A 22372-nucleotide genomic window follows, 5' to 3' on the forward strand; every position below is an offset into this window, starting at 1 on the left:
TTGTACCACCAGGCTTCTCATCTACTTTTTCTAAATATTCCACAATGCATATTTGCTTCCTGCTTGTTTGCACTGTCTACTGTTTACTGCACTACTTACATGAATATTATACATGAGTCCAGTGCTGCTACAGACCCAATGTGCTATACTGTTGTATACATTTGTCACTTTTTGTTTTTCCAATACAAATCCTCATTTTTAAATATGCAGTGTTGTATAATTTTTACATCATGATGTTAAGAGGTTATGTTGTTGCTGTTTGGTTGTATGTTAGCAGGATTACAGAAAAACCACTGAACCAATTTTTTTGAAAATTGGTGGGACAGTGGGGACTGGGCCAAAGAAGAACCCAATTACTGTCCCAGAATCTCCCATTAAGACTAAGGGGGACTGAGCTTTTGGAGTAAGAGCTCCAAGGCTGTGGGACACCCGGCCTGAGGATATACGGCAGGCTGACTCAGTAACTTCCTTTTTAAATCAAAGGTTAAATTGTACCTTTATCGCAAAGCATTCACTGATTTCTTTCCTAATTCTAGTTCATTTAATTTATTAATGTTGTAGTGGGTTGTCTAGCTTACATTTTGTATCTTTACTCTTTTAATACTCTTAGTTTTTATGTATGTCTGTTTTTAGAAGTGCTATATAAATAAAGATATTATTATTATAACTTGAGGGCGGATCCAGGATGTGTTTTCAGTTTCTTGCAACGACATTTTTTTGGGGGAATTTTTCAACAAATAATGTCGAGACCTTTATGAAATAAACATCAGGCATATGTAGAATGCTTAAGTCTTTGAGCAGGTGAAACTGTAACAAGTTTGCAGAAACTCTGTGTATGTGGTTTGTATCAGATCTCAATACCTGTATTCAATATGTGGTGATCAGCCTTGACACAGCCTAAGTAATTTTTTGAACCTATTTTGTATATTTCATGAATAGTGTTCATCTTGCTGATCAGGTCATAATCTAATACTGACAAATGAAAAATGAACTGAGGCTCATCTGGCACCGCGATGGTGCTGTCGAAGGTCAGTGCAGATTATTTAAGCCTCACATTACACTGACATCGAACATCCAGTACGTTTTTCTGAACCGTCCTGAAGCACAAATTCATTATTTAAAATTCTTCAGTCGTTTTAAAGTGTGTATGTTACCAACCAGCTGAGATCTGTTTCTGTGTGTCTGCTCTGTGTGTTTTCTACACTGTAATTCACGCAGACCTTTGCACAACAATAGTGAGACGGTTATATGGCCCGCCTCCGTGTCTTTAAAGGTTGTATATTAACAACTCGATGTGGCAGGTGAGCAACCTCATAAGGGAACAAAAGAAGTGTGACTCTGGGAAGCAAGTCAGACGAGCAGACCGATAAGGACTCGAGGGTCTTTGTATTGTTTGTGTGAAGAACAACTGTCAGTGCTGTCGTGGTAGAGAAGACAACTTCATTTGTGCAGCTTGCTCCACAACTTTCTCTATTTTCTTGGGAGTGTTTACTGCACTATAGACTCGCTGGACTGTAGGTCAGGAGTCCTTTTACCGGACCATGGATTACCAGTAACTTCCTAAATATAGATATTTAGAGGTGAAAATGAGCGCGAGTTGTGTGTGGTTGTGTTGGTGCATCCTGGGGATTCTGGCTGCTCCGTGTTGGGGCATCACACAGTGTCTGGATGGGACAACGATCAACGTGATCCTGCTGGAGGATCAGGAGTCTCCGTGGAGCCTGAAGTTTGTGCGAGGAGAAATCCAGAAAGCCGTAGAGACAGATTCCGCCATCAATACTGCACAAGGTAACACAATTCATTCAGTCTTTACATTGATGTAAAAACCTTATTCATGATGGAGCCGAGTGCAGAAAATAAAAAGACACAAATAAGAAGCTGTAAAATTTACTAAATAGCAAAAGCCAGAACAAAAGTAAAAGCATTAAAGTACTTAAGATTTAATTTAAACTTAAATTGCCCATAGGATAAAGATCAGTTGAGTTTTAGATTGTTCTTTATGTCACTCCATGTGGCAGGTGCATGATGCGAAAAACTGGATTTGCTGAACTCAGTAAAAACATTTGGCACCTGAAGTGTCCAGTGATTTGAGCGAGTTTGATGAAAATATAGCGAGAGAATGTCTAGCAATGTAGACTATTTATCTGTGCAAAAACAAAAAATGGTGTATCTATATGTATGTGTACATATGTATACATTATTGTGTGTGTGTGTGTGTGTGTGTGTGTGTGTGTGTGTGTAGCTGCCTTTATATGAACTTGCATGTGATTTATTGCTTAAAACTATAAACTCTATTTGTTAAATCAATTGTCTTGTTAACGCCTGCCAAAGTACACTGGACAGGTTATTACATTGCCTCAGTGACCCAGTGAGATACAGTATGGGTTATTATACTATTACTCAAAAGGAATCAAGTATAATCCAACCATTATCTTAATCGCTCATAATCAATTGCAATGCTTACTCAATGATTTGTGCAAGCCTTGATCTTTGGGTGGCATGATAACAAAATATTCAGTACATATTTAGCTTTGAATCACTTAGACATGGCTGGGTTAACCTGCTTCAAGCCCAGGGGCAAAACTAGTCATGGGCACCTATTGTTCGTTCAGCAATAGGCCTATGGACCATGAACATTTTGAGAGACGTCGTTGTGTGGCCCCTGAACATCAGGGGCCCCAGGGGCAACCACTTTGCCCAATTACTAATCCAAACCTGCAGCTATCGGCTGCTATATCCTACTGTGTCATTACTATCAGCCAACTGACCATTTACTAAACCACTCAGTCCTTTATTCTTACATACACAGTTTATAGTGATGACAGTGATGCATTTAGCTTACATCTTAAAGCCCTTAGTTTTGAACATGGACCGTATATAAGGAAAGACGAGGCATTTCTAATTCCTCCCACCCCATTTTTATGCATCTAATAACTAAATAAAACCTAATGTCAAAAAAGAAAGTGTGACAAGAACTACCTTAAATGACAGAGAACATCCTTGATGTGTAATTTGACTGTTTACTTTAGCCCATGCACATCAGGCAGGATCTATGACCTGTTGTGCAGCCAGCCACCAGGTGGCGATGGAGACGCTTTGGCTTCACTTTTGGGGAGCCTTCATGTCGTCTATCTTCTTACAATCTGTCTGAAATCAAGGGGCCATCATTTCAAAACTCGGAGACAGAAAAAGTCTCATGCCTTATTTCCAGGCAGCTACTGTTGATTTTGCTAAACTAGAAACTTCTGCCAAGAGACTATCTGCTGCAGCTGCTAAGCTAATGTTAGCATTACAAGTTTAGTGAAGTTGGCAGAGAACGAGAAACTTTTTACCGTTTAAGGACTTCCCACATGTGTGCTCTTGTATTTTTCCACTTTGGAGTGGACAGTTATCCACCATCCACACTCTTCAGATATCTATAGAGTATTTTGTTTATTACACTGCTTCAACATGCAGAGGAACCTAAGCTTGATAAACCAGCCAAAACAGACCTGCTGTGGCATGTTATGATCATCAAGATAGGACTGGATTATTGCTGCTCTGATAAGGGATTTAACCAATGGTCTGATGACATCTACAAGCCACAAGTCAATATCATATAAAATAAAAATGTTTGTCTTTCTCTTCTTTCCTTCTGATAAAGGTGTAGGGTTTAATCTCACGGCCAACTACGGCGGGTACAACACCACCGATTATCGATATGCAGGCTGCCAGAGCAGCATATGTGAGGGAGTGGAAGAGCTAAGAAAGCTGAATGTGAGTAACTAAACCTTTAAATCCACTTTAGGCTCATCAAACGTTCTTCTTCCAGTTATGTATAAACTTGCTTATGTTATTAAAGTGTGAGGATTAGGAGCTATTTCCACTAGGGGGCAGAACAGTGCGGCATCATCCCTTGCGTCCCAGTTTGACGTTCTTGGGAATTACTATAGTAACAGTAGTAAAAAGCATCAGTGCTCCAAGACTTACAGTCGCTCGACAAAAACTCACTCAGCTCCTTTCTCCTGCAGAACTCAGGCAACCTGGGATGTGCTGTGCTTGGTCCCACCTGCACCATCGCTACCTTCCAAATGGTCGAGTAAGTTTTTTACAAGGTCATGTCCAGACTGGTTTAATCTAAAAGAAAATGACTGTTTACATCTCCATAGTATAAATAAATCTAAATGTATGAATACGACGGTTTGGTGCACATACAACCTGCTCGTAAACATGCAACTCATGTTGTAGCCCTCTGCCAAGGAGATTAGTGCTTTGAATCCTGTCTGTTTGTTAGTGTGTTTGTATGTTTGTAAGCAAGTTTACAGACGATTTCCACGAAACTTGGTGGAAGGACACTGTTAGAGTCAGAAATTAACACAAGACACTTTGGTGTGGACTTCGGAAGTCTATTTAAACAGACTGTTTGGCCTTGGCAGAGTTGTAGTTTTATAGTGGACATGTCAGATGCTACATGTCTTATCTTCCCCCCCCTCCATTGCCGTACTCTCTCTCTCTGTCTGTCAGTGTGGAAAAGGGTCTGAGGCTCAGGACACCCATCATGTCTGCAGGAAGCTTCGGCCTCTCCTGCGACTACACACTCAACCTGCAGCGTCTGCTGCCACCGGCACGCAAGATCTCAGACTTCTTCATCCACTTCTGGAAAGAGAATAACAAGATCAAACCTGAGTGGAAGACTGCCTACGTTTACAAGAAGCCGAGCAACAGCGAGGACTGCTTTTGGTGAGTTGCCACGCAGACGTCGGGGGAATATATGTAAAGTCACTTTATTGTACGATCAAGAGATTAGAACCCACATCACAAAATGTGAAATGTGATAAAGTTGTAGGTAAAGTTGTCCTAAACATTTACATAATAACAACAGATTGACTTGAGACGGTATCGAACCATTTTCTTCTTGATACTGTGAGCAGCTAGAAACTCTCGATAATGTTGAAAATATTATGTGGCTTGGAGTGTGGACGAGGACTGTTGTTTAGTCCAGCAGCTTGAATCTATGTTTTATGAGGGATTCTGTGATTTTCTCCTGCAGGTATATAAATGCACTGGACGCCGACTCAAGCAAGTTTGCCCAGCATATTACAAGGAAAGTGTTGCGCAAACCAGAGGATCTGAGAGAAGTTCTGAAATCACCAAAAAACAGGACCAGCAACTGTAAGTGTATTTTTTTTTTGGACTGAATAAGTACATTTATTTCAATACTGTACTTTATTGAATTAAATCAAGTTTAACAAGTAGCCAGTAAATATATTCACAAACTGTGTCTTCACCATAGACTGTATTTAAAGATTAGCCGAGACTAGCTCACGATTGGCCGAGCTCATGAATTGGCTGGACCTCACCGCTCTGTCCTCCGATCTCAACTGCACTGACTCTGGCTCCAAATGTGCAACCTGGCAGCGTTTGTATCCAGGATATTTTGGCTTCATTTCTGGATAGTGGGAGGAAGTGGAGATGTGTCGTCCCTCTTTATATACGTCTGACTTTTGTACACAATACAGCTGCTACAACCAATACATTTGTTTGTGTTGGTCCTAATCCCAACTGACTGAGGGCACTGTAGAGTCATGGCTGCATTTGGTATAAATTAAGTAAATTAGCGAAAAAAGGTGTAAATAAGTAAAACTGAGGTATACTAGACAAACTGTTTCTAAACAGCACAGACAGAGAACTTTGTACTTAGTGCTGCATTTGAAACTTGTGGTTAAATTTTCTGAAAACACATATCACACACCAAAAGATTAAGTTTGTTTAGTTTTAACATGTTTTAGGTTAATGTGGTCCTCAGTTACAAGTCAGAACTCCAGATCCCCTTTTGCCTGACAGACCTTTAATGTTTTATGCTCATAAGATTGGATATTTTATCCCTAATTCACCACATGATCACAATACATAGAGTATAGTATATAGTATTGTGTTACTTACAGTATACATTTCTAAGTTGACTTTAAATTAGGCTTTTAACCTTCAGGTTATGACTATACACAGAACAACTTGTTCCCCAACCACAAATGCAGCCATAAAAGAGGGTGATTTGGGTTTGCTATTAACTTTGTGTCAAGGTTGAAATGGACATTCAGGACAAAAGAGTCAAACAGAGGGATTGACTCCCTCCGTTGTCACTAGTGCTGTAAATGCAGTTTGTGTGTTACATTTTGTGTTTGCAGTGTTCATCATGTGTGGATCACCAATGGACATACTGGAAGTGAAACGTAGCACTCCGGAGGCAGACAGCAGTGACAATCTCTTCATCCTTATTGATCTTTACAAGTCAGTGCTGATTCATTTCATCTCTTATTTTTCCACTGCAAAATTACCAGTTGTCTTCATAATTCTTGTTGTCTGCGATACTTTCTGTGTGTGTTTGCCCTTATTGTAATGTATAGTTACTTAAGCTTCACAAGTGGTTCTCTATATTCCCAAATCCTTCTCTATGTACTTGTAACACAACACGCTTCTCAACTCTGTGTGAAGAGCCCAGCTGTATGCGTTCCACGTGAACGCTCAAAGTAAAAGTGATATCTACCGAGTTTAGTGTTTCCTGTCTGCGTGCTGAAGCCTGTAAAACTTTGTGGACTGGTTCAGATTTGCACCTGAGTTGCATTGGGTAGATTGGGTAGCTTCGACATCCAACTAGGCATTTTGTTATTGTATTGATTGAGAGACATCTAGTGGCAGAGGTTACCTACTACATGTAAACCTGCATTCTTTATGATTGCCGGCAAATGGCCACTGCATTGGTCTAAAAAAAAATTGTAAATTAGTTTTAAAGTTTGAGAAAATGACCCCTCATTTGATCTATAACGCCAGTAAACATTTTCTTGATAGGTGGTTATGGTCTCACTCGCTAGTTTCAAGTCTTTTTCAATCCAGCATGGAGTTTATTTAGTACATTTTGGTCCTGTGCAGAATAAAACAGACACTAAAGCAGGGTATACTTCAAGAGGGGGTTACAGTGTGACTGACAGCCTGTACCATACAGCGACCTGCCGATTATTCAGCACAGGAAGAGGAGGATCCACTCCCAGTGCAGATTTAATGAGCTCATTCAAAGCTAATGAAAACACGATTCTTTGTTTCATCCGATTTTACACAATTGAAACCATATAGTTGAATATTTTATTCTATTTCTGCTAATAGATCTTAAAAATCTCCTACACACTGGCCCTTTTAAAACCATTTCTCCTGCCTTCTCACAGTGATAAATACTACACCAACACAACATCACTGCCTTCCATGAAGAACGTGCTGGTGCTGACGATGCCGGACACCAGACATTACACCATCAACCCAGACCTCAAAGACAACGACACGGTGAGGACACAGGAAATCAAAATCGTTAGTACGTTTTTAAAGGGTGCACTATTTCTCAGCCAGTTGCAGTGACTTCCTGGTGCCTGGTTGTCGTGGCACAACATCAGTGGTCCTGTCACTCTGAATAATCTTCAGTGTCATATCAGGACCAGATCCAGAAAGCAGATCCAAGCATTAATCTATTACTCTCTCCCTCTCTGCAGATGAACGACTACATGGCTGCTTATCATGATTCTGTGCTGTGGGTTGGCCATGTGATGAGGGAGATTGCTGAAAAACCTCAGTCTGAGATTCAGCAGATGGAGTTTGTCAATGTGAATTTCTTCAGGAACACCACCTTTAACGGTAGGGAGGGAGACAAAGCAGGAGGAAATGAGGCTGTTACATGAATCTTAACATCTAATGTAATTAACCTTTAAAACAGCTGTCAGAATGGCAGTTTGTATCTTTTAGAGACCAAATAAAACATTTTGGTCAAAACTATAGACCATATAAATTAGGATGATGTGTCTCTGCATTAAAAATTAAGCTGAAATACAAAAATGAAGCCTAAATATCCCAGTTACGGGTGCGGCCATATTGCGCATTTGTCGACATCCGGAGAATCTGTGCCCGTTTGATTGTGGAGTGGCGCCACGGTATCGAGGTCCCGCCCATAGACAGGCTCTACCAATCGTCAGTGAGTCTTTCAAACGTGACATTTCACCAAATTTTTATAGCATCAAATAATTTAATTAACCAAACTTAAAATTCCAGACACCATCTTTGAAATTGAATCAGCTAACGTGTATTTTGACTTTTGCGTTTGGTCCGTGTCCCATCCAATAACATGGAGGAGGCTGGATTTATGACCTGTACTGCAGACAGCCACTAGGGGGCCATCCAGATGATTTGTCCTCCCTTTTGTGCAGCTGTCATGCCGTTCATCTTTACATACAATCTACTGGTTAACACGTTTCAAACTTCTCGAAGGAGAATCAAAAACATGTCACTGTTAGCATTTATCTCAAAGAACTGTGTGTCAAGCAACAGCCCCACAGAGACATTGGTTTGGCTGAATACTCTTGATACAGTTTAATTGTTTTGTTTGCATAAATGTAGACATGAACATATCCTGTGTAAAACACTCAAACACTGTAAAAGTTGTAGTTGTTGAATTGAAACTGCTCACAGATTTGCTCGAGCCCCCAAATTTCTACGAGATGACGTCAGTGGCCCCTGAGAGGGGATGACGACGACTGTGAGGTCTCACAGATGGAGGCTGTCGACTGCTGTCACTTCTGTGTCTTTCACTGACTTGACATGTTATACTGTAGCCTGCAGGCTGCAGCTGTATGTAGCTGTTGTGTAACCGAGTATGAGGCTCAATCGGGGAGAGGCTGTTTCTACATTTCTATGGTTATAGTTTCATTATTTATCTTGTTTTTTGGGTTATGATTTTGACTTGTATTCCTTGTTTTTAACTGCAAAACACACTTGAAAGGTGCTCTACGACTGAAGTTATGATTTCTGCTGCCATGTGTCTGTGTCTGCTCAGGATCTGCTGGAATCTACAAGCTGGACAGGCATGGAGACAGAGACGTGAATCTCACAATCATTTACACCACCACTGACAGCAAGGTAATTTGTGCCAATTTATCTAAAATTTATTTAGCCATTTAGCAGTGATTTAGAAGAAACACTCATTCTCCTCTGAGTGTCTTCCCATTCTCAATCTCTCTGAAATATTTGTCATTTGCTCCTCATGTGATCCTCAGTTCTGCGTTTTATTCACGTTCGACACTGAAGACAACCAAACCACAGTGGTTGAGATGGACCCTTACTTCATCTGGGGACACAAACTTCCTGATTTCAGACCAGATAGCGGTATAGCTACATGCACACACACACACACACACACACACACACACATACAAACATAACATACCTGTTGGATGGCAGTTGTATTAAGTGACCTTTAGTTGTTTACTGCTGTCATTCAGATGTGTTATCATCGGACTACACACGTGTCATACTGATTAAACCTCTATTTAACCTATATGCTGGTTCAGTCAGTTTCTCTCCGATTTTTTATGAGGCTTTCACTTTGCATTTGCTACAATCAGGTCAGTTTTGACCATCTGTGTGGGAGTACTCATAATGGTTGAAGGCCCCCTATGGACTTTTCTTGGAAAAAAAAAAAAATATCATGCTTACATTGTGTTTTTCACACAAAAAACTCACATTGGCAAAGGTCACTTCTTCACTTCCTCCCACTATCCAGAAATGAAGCCACATAGCCTGGAAATGAACGCTGCCATCTTACAGATTTGGAGCCAGTGTCTGTACAGTAGTGATCAAGGGATGAAGCCATGGTATTAAGGTCCCGCCAATACATGCGCTCGACCAATTACGACTCAGTCTCATCTGTCAATCATGATGTTTCTGCCTGTTTTTATAGCAAAAAATAACTAATTAATACTGAATTTACCAGATAATTTGTACTTGGACAAACATCAGTATGACAAGAACTGCCTAAAATGACAGAAACCATCTTTGAGAAAAACTACTTTGACTTCTTACTGTGGTCCATCTCCCATCCACTAACATGGAGGAGACAGGATTTATGACCTCGGCTTCACTTTTGGGGAGCTGTCATATCGTCCATCTTTATGTACAGTCTATGGGAGGGGCAAATCAGAGAGAGATATGATTTGGATGCTACGAGCCAGAGAAGTGAATGAGCCAATAATTGTAACAAATACACTTAAATGCTTGACTGAATAAAGAACCCCGCAAAGTTAAAATTTGTACCTCACGTAAGATGACTCCTGCTGATGACTTCATATCATTCCACACATAAACCTGAACATTATGGCAGCTCCACCTGTGTTCATCTGTTTCCTGTTCTTATACAATGTCCTTTGCCCTGGTTAGATCATTATCTGCTTAATGCATCAACTGTGAGCTGTAACAGTGAACAGTGTTTGTGTTGTATCTTCACACCTTCAGGTACGGCCTCTCATGACATCGTTGTCATAGTGTTGGCTGTCACAGTGGTTGTTGTGGCCACCATCGCCTTCATTTTCTACAGGTGAGTAATAATCCTTGTGGAGTCATTGACAGTAACACAGACAATCTACTGTCTAAGATTCACAGGAAATGTAGTCGTTAAATGCTCAAAAGTAGACCAACCACAGACTGTATACAAAGACAAAGCGTCTTCACTTCCTCCCACTATCCATGAATGAAGCCAAAATATCCTGCATACAAACCCTGTCATCAGAATCAGAATCGGGTATTATTGCCAAGCAGGTTTACACATACAAGTAGGTTGCTGTGGTGTATTTGTGCAAGTATAAACATTAAAAATATTAAAAAAAGAGAGAAAATATATAAGCACCAGAAGAGGGATTGTGCAATATGTACAGTTAGTCTGTTATTTGCCACGGGAAGTTAAAGTGTCAAAGTGTCAGAGGACGTTATTGTAGCCAGAATCTATGGAGTAGAGACCGGGATGGAGCCGTGGTAACGAGGTCCCGCTGATGCATACACGTGACCAATCGCGAGTCAGTCTCAGCTGTCATGACATTTCACCCTATTTTTATAGCATCAAAACGTACCAGAAAAATTTTGCACTTGAACAAACACCAGTGTGATAAGAACTACCCAAAATGACATGAACCATCTTTGAGATTAATTTATTGTTTATTGTTTAATTTATATTCAATGACCTATACTGCAGCCTGCCCCCAGGGGGCAATCAAGATGCTTTGGCTTCACTTTTGGGGGGCCGTCATGTCGTCCATCTTTACATACAGTCTGTGGTTGGTCTATCTTTAAACATGGCTGATGTAAGCTGTTCAAAATACATAAATAAATAGCCAAGAATCAAGAAATCAATAACTACACCGTTTTTTCAAATCAGTATCACGTGATGCTTTCTATCTCTATAAACATTTCTGGGTTCCAGAATTACAAACTGAATCATAAGCTAGAATCCCAGCAGAGGTTGTACTTTTAGATGTGGTTGTTTTCCTATTCTCCCGAAATCTCCATGTGTTTTGGTGGCATTTGTCTCCATGTGTAGACAGAACAGGACAGACCGTCTGCACAGGAAGCGCTGGTCGCACATGGCTTCTGATCTCATCTCGCAGCTGGAGAATACCAAACGCAATGTCGTCTCTCTGAAGGTAAAGGATGTCTAAACCTCCTCTTAGTGAGCGTGGAGGCTTTTCCAACACTATCTCACTTATCTGACCTGTACAGGACAGTGAAACAAACACCAGACTCCCAGAATTCTCTCACAGTTTCATCTTTTAAAGTGCTCACGTTTACCTTGTTCTTTACCATGAACACACTAAATGAACTGACTGTGTTCAAATATGCCTCATCCTCCTCGGTCAGATTGAAGATGAGGGGAAGAACAAAAATTTCAAGATCCGCCTCGTATACTACGATAAGAAGGTAGCTGGACATCGCGTCCTGCAGCAGTTTTCAACTTAATCAACATATGTTTGCCCTGTGCTCAACACACAGATGTAATGTTGATGCTGCAATATTTTCAGATTGTCATTCTGAAGGAGCTGAAACACTCAGATGGGAATTTCAGTGAAACCCAGAGGATAGAACTTAACGCGGTAAGAGACACACACACACACACACACACACACACACACACACACACACACACACACACACACACACACTTTTCTGTTGTCTTCTTTGTTTATATTTGTCCAAGTTCGCCAATGTGCCATGTCCTTTTTGCCTTTTCCTCTGCAGCTCCTGCAAATCGACTATTACAACCTCACCAAGTTTTATGGGACGGTGAAGTTTGATCAGGGCGTGTTCGGAGTGTTTGAGTATGGAGAGAGGGGGTCGCTCAGGGTACGTATGACCACGCACACAATCAGTCCAGTTCAGTCAGACAACTAACATTCAAATGTTTAATGCTCTCATTAGAGAGAATGCATACTTATTAACCCCCCCCCCCCCCCCCCCCCCCCCGTCGGAGCCTACAGGAAGCTGGGTTGGTGGAGGGGCTGAAGCAACTGTCAGCATTACTAACGCAGCAGCGGGGCAAGCAATGGGGGGTGATGGGAAATTGTCTCTGCTTAAATAGACGGCTAAATAGGGCGGGTGTGTATTATAGATGATTGTGGAAAGTGAGCTATGTCACATGATGTACAGTATGTCACATGATTGGAGCAGCGCAGCTCGAGTTGGCTGCCTGAACTAGCTGGCAGGCGTCGCTCCATTTCTGTTTGTTGCCTGTATCTGATCAGTGTTTTCACTGACAGCACAAAAATATCAGTAGCTCAGTGCAGAGCGAGCAACAAAAAGATCAAATAACATTATGTCAACAAGGAGGTTATGTTTCCACCCCTGTCCATTTGTTTGCTGGTGTTGTGAGCAAGATAACACAAAAACTGCTCAACAAATTACAAGTTTCGAGTTTATTTCACAAAAGGTAAATACATAAAACATAAATGTGTCTGTGGGGGGGGGGTGGTGGTAGAAACCAGTGATGGCTTATATGAAAACTAAACCCAACTATAACAAAAACATTAAAATACAAAACGTACTAAATCTTCAATACAGGTTATATAATTTATTGACATCTATTAAACTCACAATGGTAATGGCCTTCTTTTCTAAAATCGCAGTACAGACGCACACAGACACACAAACCCGCGCGCACATGCACAAACACCCTCTGCTCCTGTCTTCTTCCAGTATGTGCTGAATGACAAGATTTCATACCCGGAGGAGACCTTCATGGACTGGGAGTTCAAGATCACCGTCATGTACGATATCGCCAAGGTGAGACAGAAACTCACCTCTGCTGATGAGCAACACATCATGCAACTCAAGAATCAGATTGTAAATGGGGGGGGGGGGGGTTGGCACACAATACAGTATGGATGTTTATGAATGACTGAAGAGCAGGCACCATATGTTCAGCTCAACACGAACACGCTTCTGACATGTTACTGAATCACACGCAACTTACAGTTTGCCCTGGAGACAACTGTCTCTAGACTACAGTACTTTGATTACTTTGTAATTTTAGTCGACTGAATCTTTTGGCAAAAACCACGTAGCACCCCATCAATATTTTAAAGTGTGTAATCAATGACTTATTATATATTATCAGTCGCCTGAATAGGAGTAGTTTGTTTCTTTAAGTTATAGTTCAACACTTTGGGCACTTTAATACACATCTTTCTTTTTTAAACTCTGTCTTCTCAGCAAACTCTTCTCAGGATTTCCCAGAGTGCCGAAGCTCAAACTTTCCTTTCATGCACATTTTCACATGTGTAAAGAAAACTGGAGCTACACTTCAACTCTTCAAAATAAGGCAGCTGAAGTAATGCTTAAATTACGCTGCCTCAGAATATCTTCTGAAAAACAAAATGTAAATCTCATGTCTCTATTTGGTCATTTAGTCAATTTATAAATTGAAGTATTTAAGAAACCTCCCCCAACACAGTACTTGTGGGGTGTTGGTGAAGTTTAGACCAAACTGAAGATCACACCGATGGAAATTGTTGTTGACGTTCCTCCTGGCTGCCAGTAGAGGTCGCTAAAGTTCAGAGATGACTCAATGCCTCCTTCATTTCTCCTGATCTCCTCCACTGGAGCATGTGTCTGTCAGATAACTGTGATGTGTGAATGCTCTGTCCAGGGCATGTCCTACCTCCATGCCAGCGACATCCAGGTGCACGGGCGCCTCAAGTCCACCAACTGTGTGGTGGACAACCGCATGGTGGTGAAGATCACAGACTTTGGCTGCAACAGCTTTCTCAGCCCTGGCAAAGGTAAAACAGCAGCCATTGAGTTATTACCTATTCCTTCCCTTTCTTACATTCTTAACTTCTCCTTTCTCTTGGTCCTCTCAGACTTGTGGACGGCTCCGGAGCATCTGAGGAAGCACGGCACCTCCCAGAAAGGAGACGTCTACAGCTTCGCCATCATCTCTCAGGAGATTGTTCTGAGAAAGAGCACCTTCTACACCGAGGGCTGCTCCGACCGAGAAGGTGCAACACACTGACACCAGAAATTAAAAGAATGACCAAAATCATGACAGGGAAGGATGTGTATTGTAAGTGTGACTGCTGTTGAGAAAAGAGGGGATCTCTAAATTTGTTCTCATATTTATGTTTTATTACAGATTTAAACATTTGTATGTCTGGATATCTCATATGTTAGTCTTTATACGACCAAAAAAGAGACAAAATACAATTCCCCAAACAGTGAGGATGCCACAAACACAGTGTATGATTCATATGATTCATCTCATGAATCAGATCTAGAGCCCGACTGAAAAATTGTCTGTTACAGACGTATCGTTTTTTGTTTGCCGATAGACGTAGATATGAATACTTTTATTTACAAGCGCTCTATGTTTGGTTGTATTTTTGTTTTCTTTTTCATTATAGTCATGAATAATAAGGTTTATAGTTAAACTGTAAAATGTCAAGCAATCTGCAATCCTTTGTCATAAGGATTTGATGACCTCTTATGACTCACTGCCAATTTTTCCCATAGGGACAATGTGCCTTATTTTCTTTTCTTTAACATTGTGAGAGGCGTTTTTCAACATTTGTATGGCTCTCTTGAAGTAAATCATGGATCTTGATGAAAAGGAGCAGGCATATTTTAGGGGAATGATATTATGAGCGTGTAATTTAAGGGGACGGTTTGATCCTTGGCACGTATGCGCTCTGCTGGGTGACATTCTAGTTCCTTTAGTGATTCAGCGTGGAAATAATGTCTGTGTGATTCCAAACAGAAAAGCTGTCCAGGGTCATAATGTCCTACTTTAGACCAGATCTAAAGATTGAGACGGCCACAGAGAAAGAAGCAGAGGTGAGTTATTAATATCTGTGTTGCGGTTTGATCTTCAGTTGTGTTTGTGTATCGTCTGATATGACTTTAAAGCTTTGTGTCCGGTCTCCTACAGGTTTATATGTTAATAAAAAGCTGTTGGGATGAGGATTCTGAAAAAAGGCCGGACTTTAAGAGGGTAGAAAACTGTCTGGGGAAGATCATCAGGTAATTTCTGTTTGTGTGTCTGAGAGACTGATTACACATTTGTAATAACTTTTAGGGAACAAATAATGCTCCTTCCCATGTCCTCCTCCATCTTCCCTGTTGATTGTGTCCCTGTCCTCCAGTAAAGTCCACAACCAGGACAACGAGAGCTACATGGATAACATGATCAGACGGCTGCAGATGTACTCCAGAAACCTGGAGCACCTGGTGGAGGAGAGGACGGTTCTCTACAAGTCTGAGAGGGACAGGGCCGACTGCCTCAACTTCATGCTGCTTCCTGGGTCTGTTTACACTTACAGGAACATGCCTACGGTGGCCCTGAGAGCTCAATGCACCTCAACCTCACATGATACATGCAAATGGAGAAAACTTCAATTGGACAACACATGCACGCAAATGGAAAACCTGCTGCAAATACTCACAACATAACCAAATACTGACCATACAACCAAATACTCACCACGCAGCCAGATACTTGCAACCTATTCCCTATTTGCATGTGTTTTCTTAAATAGTAGTGCATTGAGCTCTAAGGGCCATCATATACGCCGCGGTTTTCAGACCTGACCTGAGAACACAGTTTTTTTTTATCTTTCTATTCAGGGTTTTAATTAAACTTATTTTTTTTATTTGTCTGTCTATTTATTTATAAATTTTAGGCTGTAATAGAGATGAATCTTTTAATTCAAATTTATTTATTTATCCAATTATTTACTGACTACATTGATTTCACTTCAATACTGACTCACTTTACTTCTTTTTAATCTATGGTTTTACTTATTCCTCTTTTAGCATTTTATTATTTCGTGTTTATTTTATCTCCATCCTTTTCACGTCACTTTTAGTATTTTGTTATTTTATCTTTATAATAACTTCTTTTTACGTCTCTTTTGCATTCTTGATTTTATCCATATCTTAAATTTTTTCATTTCAAATTTTATGAAATCTATATAACTACATTTCCTCATTTCCTGGTATTATTATGGATGGATGTGTGGAGATTATGTTGTTATTGTTTTTATTGTATAGAGCACTTTGTGTTACATTGTTTCCATGAAAATTGCTATACAAATAAAAGATCAGGAACCAGTGGATCATCCTGTTCCCTCCTCATCCTCTCACAGCCCGGTGGTGAAGAGCCTGAAGGAGACTGGTGTGGTGGAGCCCGAGCTGTACGATGAGGTGACCGTATATTTCAGTGACATAGTGGGTTTCACCACCCTGTGCCAGTACAGCACGCCCATGGAAGTGGTGGACATGCTCAACGACATCTACAAGGGCTTTGACAGCATCGTCGACCACCACGATGTCTACAAGGTACTGACACCAGTGACAATCCATTGATAGATGAAGAGACAGTACAGATCTGCAGACACCAGCATGTCGTCCATCTGTCCTCAGGTGGAGACGATTGGTGACGCCTACATGGTGGCCTCCGGGCTGCCCAAGAGGAACGGCAACCGGCACGCGGTGGATATCTGCTGCATGGCGCTGGACATCCTGGCGTTCATGGGTACCTTCCAGCTACGACACCTGCCCGGCATCCCTGTGTGGATACGCATCGGCATCCATTCAGGTTCAGAATGTTTCTTCATCTTCCAACAAAAGTGGAACAAAGTGGAAGTGAACGCTCAGAGGCCAAGATGACGCAATCTCTTCAATTTATTCACCTCCATTTGACCTAATGACTAATTCTTTAATCGTGTGTGTGTGTGTGTGTGTGTGTGTGTGTGTGTGTGTGTGTGTGTGTGTGTGTGTGTGTGTGTGTGTGTGTGTGTGTGTGTGTGTGTGTGTGTGTGTGTGTGTGTGGGGGGGGGGGGGGTCAAGGTAATACTCATGTTGTGGGGACAAAAATCAAATCCCACATGAACACATTTAGCGGTAGGGTTAGGTTAACGTTAGGGGTAGGCAAGTAGTAAGGTTAAGGTTAGAGTTAGTCTCTGGGGGAAATCAATGCAAGTCAATGTGATGTCCCCCAAAGTTGTGTTGTTGGGACCTATATCGGTCACTTTATGGAGACTTGACTTCCTTTATAGGGACAAAAGGAACTCCACATAATGTAAATCATTAAACTTTAAGGTGAAGATATGTTTTAAGGTTATATTTAGGTTGAAGTTAAGTTAAGTTCAGGGTAAAGTTTAGGGATAAGGTTAGAGTGGCCAGGAAGTCAATGTAATGTCCTCTGAAGTCCTGGAGATACGACAGTGTGTGTGTGGTCCAGGTATTAATCATGTTGTGAGGACCTAAATCTGTTAACACACTCACATCATTGGGGACTTGTCTTCCTGTCCCCAATGTAAATCATTAAAGTTTAAGATGAAGGTACAGGTTAAGTAAGTTAGGTAAGATAAGGTTAAGTAAAGGTTTAGGTTAGGTTGGTAGATTTGAGTAAGTCTCCAGGAAATCAATGGCTGTGTGTGTGTGTGTGTGTCCAGGTCCCTGTGCAGCAGGGGTCGTGGGGATGAAAATGCCCAGATATTGTTTATTTGGAGACACAGTCAACACAGCGTCTCGTTTGGAGTCAACAGGACATCGTGAGTAGGAAAATAAACACGTTAACTGACGTACACTGACATTCATGCAGCCGACCGCTCTCCCCTGGTTCTGTTGCTCCAGTGCAATTCCAGAGGCTATCAGTCAAGCTAATTAAATATATTGACCACAGCTAAGCCTGGGTTAAAAAAAAAACGATGTCTGACGTTTTATCTCGTCATATCCTGCAGCTCTGCGGATCCACTTCAGTGAGTCGACTATAAATATCCTGCAGAGGACCAACTGCAGGTTTGAGTATGAGATGAGAGGAGAAACATATCTGAAGGTAAAGATTCACAAATGGGTTTTAAAAACAGGTTCCAGGGGTTTCACTGCCACACACTGATGCCAATAATGTGTGTGTAGTAATGTGTCTGCAGAGGAGGAGAGACAATTTAACAAGGTGGTCCGTACTGCATCAGAAATCACCACTAGAGGAATCCTTACACCACTGTATGGCCCCCCTACAAAAGAAAGGCCTGAAGATTTTTTAAAGACCCCCCCCCCCCCCCCAGATAACTGCCTTTAAAATGTTCTCCCTTCTGATAAGAGACTGAAAAGTGTAAAGATGAGAACAAACAGATTGAAGAATAGCACTTATCTCAAAGCTGACGAAGTCCTGGACACTAGATCTAATACTGACACTCAGTAGGTTTTAATGAATGGCAGTAAAACAGATAGCATATTTTATTATAATGCACTTTATTATCTTGTGGGTCACATTATCGTCCTACAAGTGCCAGTGTCTTATCTATACATTTCATTAAGGTTTTATTTACTGTAACGTTTGTTTTATTTATTTGAAAAAAAAAATGTGTTAAAGGATTTGTTTGTGTATTGGTTAAGGGCTCAGATTTGACTTGGTTCATACTCAATGACTGTGTTTTGATGAGTTCACCAAGTCAAAGTCCAATCTTTGTTGATATGAAAATTAAGTATTGAATCTTGACTCTAATCTCTGTGTGTGTGTGTGTGTGTGTGTGTGTGTGTGTGTGTGTGTGTGTGTGTGTGTGTGTGTGTGTGTGTGTGTGTGTGTGTGTGTGTGTGTGTGTGTGTGTGTGTGTGTGTGTGTGTGACCGCCTTAAGTACCCCATCTGAGTCTTTCAGCTCCTTTTAGCATTACAATCTGAAAATATCGCAGCATCCACATTACATCCGTGTGTCGAGCACAGAGCAAACATATGTTGATCAACTTGAAAACTGCTGCAGGACGCAGTGTCCAGCTACCTTCTTATCTTGTGTGTGTGTGTGTGTTTTCTAAGGGTAAGGGCATAGAGACAACGTACTGGTTAACAGGTGAAACTGGAAAAGACTACAACCTCCCAACTCCCCCCACAACGTAAGCAAACACACATGACTGTTTCTTATGGACCAAACAAACAGGATAACATGTGATAATTAGTGCCATATCCCATATAATAGATAACAAGTGTTTTATTTGTTAAGACCATAGAATGTATACAAAGATGGTCAACATGTCTCCACTTCCTCACACTATTTACAAATAAAGCCAAAATATCTCAGATAATATCACTGCCATCTTGCGCATCCGGGGCCAGAGTCTGCGCAGTGGTGATCAGGGGATGGAGCTGTGGCAGCGAGGTCCTGCCAAAACAAGTGCTTGACCAATCTCGAGTCAGACTCAGCTGTCAGTGTCATCTGTTTATAGCATCAAAGAACCAGTTAAATCAGAAAATAAAAATCTTCAAACTTAACAACGAGCACTTGAACAAACATCACTGTGATAAGAACTACCGAAAAAGACTGAAACCATCTTTAAACATTTTTAACATGTACTTTGACTGTTATTTTGGTTCATGTCCCATCCACTAACATGGAGATTGCAGGGTTTATAACCTATAATGCAGCCAGCCACCAGGGGCGATGGAGACACTTTGGCATCTTTATATACACCTGAATATGTATTCTATACTGAAACATGTACTACTTCTGTCATTCTGTACATTTAGCTTGACATTACACCGACTTGTTCAAACCTGGCTCTTTGTCCTGGTTCCTATAGAGAGAACTTCCAGCGGCTCCAGCAAGACCTCGCCCAAATGATCGTGATGTGTCTGGAGCGCCGCTCCCGGTGTTCTGTCCGCAGGAAGAATCTGAGTCAGGGGGAGGAGGACGACGAAAAGGATCGAGAATCCGAGGTGGAGTGTGAGAGCCAGCAGCCTGAGTACCTGCATCTGGCCACTGTCGATAACACGCTCAGTACCTTCCTGTAGCACCGAGCCGACTTCTCACTAAGAGTGGGAGAGAGCAGGCAGAGGCAGAGAGGACTGCAGTATCTGAAACACTGCAATACCGCATTTGTACAAAACAAGCGCCTTGATGGACAAGGAATGTGGAAGGTGCTTGTTTGTTTTTATTTCAGGATGTATTGCTGATTTTCAGTGGATACACCTTTTCTTTAGAAATTAGAATGTCTTACAATTGACTTGCTTTTTGTGCGCCTTATTAAACCCTCGGCTAAAAGTGCAGCAGCAGATGTGAAGACATCAGTCATCAACCTGTTTTCTGTAAATTCAAACACATCCATGTTATATTCTTGTATATATGGACCTTTCTTCTGCCCATCCTTGTTACCTCTGCCAAAGAGGTTACATTTTTACCCCTTTTCATTTGTTTGTTGGTTTAAAGCAAGATTGCACAAAAACAACTGTACGGATTACTATGAAACTTAGTGGAATAAAGTGGTCAGGGAAAAACCCATGAGATTTTTTTAAAGGGCATTTTCACCAAATATTTAGTTTAAATAGTCACGGCTCGGTCACAGTGAGCCACAAAGATATTTGACGAGGTGTTTCATTTATGACCAGTGCTCAGAATGAGTCAGAGTTGCTGCACATTGAGACAAGAATCGAAGCTGATTACTGTTCCAACTCTTGAGGAGTTTTACAGTGAGAACTGGCTGGAGCTCGATATCGACTAAACAAGAGCATAGCCTGAATGTGTGAACTCTTCTCAGCTGTTCTATTTCTGCATAAACTATATGAATTTAAAAACCTTTAATAATCTAAAACTGTGTATTTTGTAAAACTTTCAGTGCCTCCATGTTGTTTTTCCTAAGATCGTTAGAGTTTTAGAAGAATCTCTTCAAGACTTTAAGAACCTGTGGGGAGCCTGAGAAATACTGAGCATTTTTGATTCACAGGACAAGAAGAGTACAAGCAGTGGTGGATGTAGCAAAGAATATTCACTTTGTATTTGTACTTTACTTAAGTAGATTTATTTAAAATTTTACTCCACTAGCTCTATCATCAAATAGCTGTACTCTCTACTCGTCATTTTTATAATGCATTGTGTTACATGTTCATTCTGAAGATGATCGGCTACTCATGACAACTGTGTGTTTAAACTGAGGAAACAACTGCACTACTACTGGAGCTTTGTTATTCTATGGTAAGTACTAGATACCCGTGTACAATAACTTGTGAGCTAATGCTGGATGGTGGTGATGTCTGTCCCCCCCCAAAAAAAACCACGATTTTCAAATGGTTATTTCAAACCAAAGAACAAAGTTTTATTTTTGTAGAACAGCGACATTCATTTACAATAAGTAAAAAAAGGGGAAAAAAAGAAGTTAAATAATCACATTGATGAAGACGTATTTTGTTCACACAGTGTTTGTTGAAGCAGTTTTATCCGAGGCCTTAAATTCATGTCACATTGTTTTTTGAATTCAGATATGACATCAGGTGAACAGCAGAAAAAGAACTCCAGCATCAGATAAAGATGTTTTTTTTTTTTTTGGAAAGAGTAATAAAAGAGCAGTGTTGTTTAGACTTTTACACTTCAAATACCATGTGCAAACACACTATAGTACAGCAGAAACCCTCCAAAGAATAGTGTACATGTGGATCAATTCAGCGTGAATCCAGTAAACCAAACGAGGTTTATTAAAACTGACCTAATGCTAATACATTTGTATTTTGAAAGGACAACTCTATTTTTGGGTTGGCATCTGTTCAACAGCATTTATGTGAACTAAAATCTAACATATTCAGCAAAAATCTGATTGACTTTTCTTTTGTAACTGTTGAAGATCATCAGGTCAGTGAAACATAAAAAGATAACCCACCCACAGATGACATCAACCCCCAACCCCACTAAAAAAAATTCAAGCCCAAGTTCTTTTCACTTTGTAGCATTAAAAAAAAACCCTCAAGAATAAATAAGACAACACAAATGTACAAAAAAGGCATGACGTTTTATACAAAACAGCTAAAACCTTCTACACGAGCTGCTTCAAACAGCATTACCTCAAACATTGGGTTTTTGTCACCCGTCCTTATTCAAGAGCATGGTGTTTCCTGTTTGGGAGCAGGATTTAGTGATTTCATATTTTATAACGCTTTAACTCAAAACCCTGCACATGCATGTGCTTCCTTTCAAATCGTGTGATTGCACTCAGATATTTTGTCGATTGTACAGATTATACAAGCGCTCATGCTGCTTTTCTGTGCACATGTAATGTCTG

At 40.8% G+C, this 22372-nt stretch overlaps 1 protein-coding gene across 1 annotated transcript; it reads left to right on the top strand.

Moving 5' to 3' along the window:
• The first annotated feature begins 1586 nt into the window (after nucleotides 1–1586).
• On the top strand, nucleotides 1587–20599 carry si:ch73-139e5.4 (heat-stable enterotoxin receptor). The gene is made up of 27 exons (XM_034571496.1): nucleotides 1587–1788; nucleotides 3644–3756; nucleotides 4011–4078; nucleotides 4504–4719; nucleotides 5030–5151; nucleotides 6165–6267; nucleotides 7197–7311; nucleotides 7515–7656; nucleotides 8849–8931; nucleotides 9069–9177; nucleotides 10303–10384; nucleotides 11381–11483; nucleotides 11698–11757; nucleotides 11859–11930; nucleotides 12076–12180; nucleotides 13030–13116; nucleotides 13982–14114; nucleotides 14196–14333; nucleotides 15089–15165; nucleotides 15260–15351; nucleotides 15474–15632; nucleotides 16476–16668; nucleotides 16753–16927; nucleotides 17787–17885; nucleotides 18075–18169; nucleotides 19146–19222; nucleotides 19907–20599. The coding sequence occupies exons 1-27, from the start codon at nucleotides 1587–1589 to the stop codon at nucleotides 20115–20117; spliced, it is 3231 nt and encodes a 1076-aa protein (XP_034427387.1). The 3' UTR covers nucleotides 20118–20599.
• The last annotated feature ends 1773 nt before the right edge of the window (nucleotides 20600–22372 follow it).

The sequence above is a fragment of the Hippoglossus hippoglossus genome, chromosome 19 (assembly GCF_009819705.1).
Source record: "Hippoglossus hippoglossus isolate fHipHip1 chromosome 19, fHipHip1.pri, whole genome shotgun sequence".
In the NCBI taxonomy this organism is placed as follows: domain Eukaryota; kingdom Metazoa; phylum Chordata; class Actinopteri; order Pleuronectiformes; family Pleuronectidae; genus Hippoglossus; species Hippoglossus hippoglossus.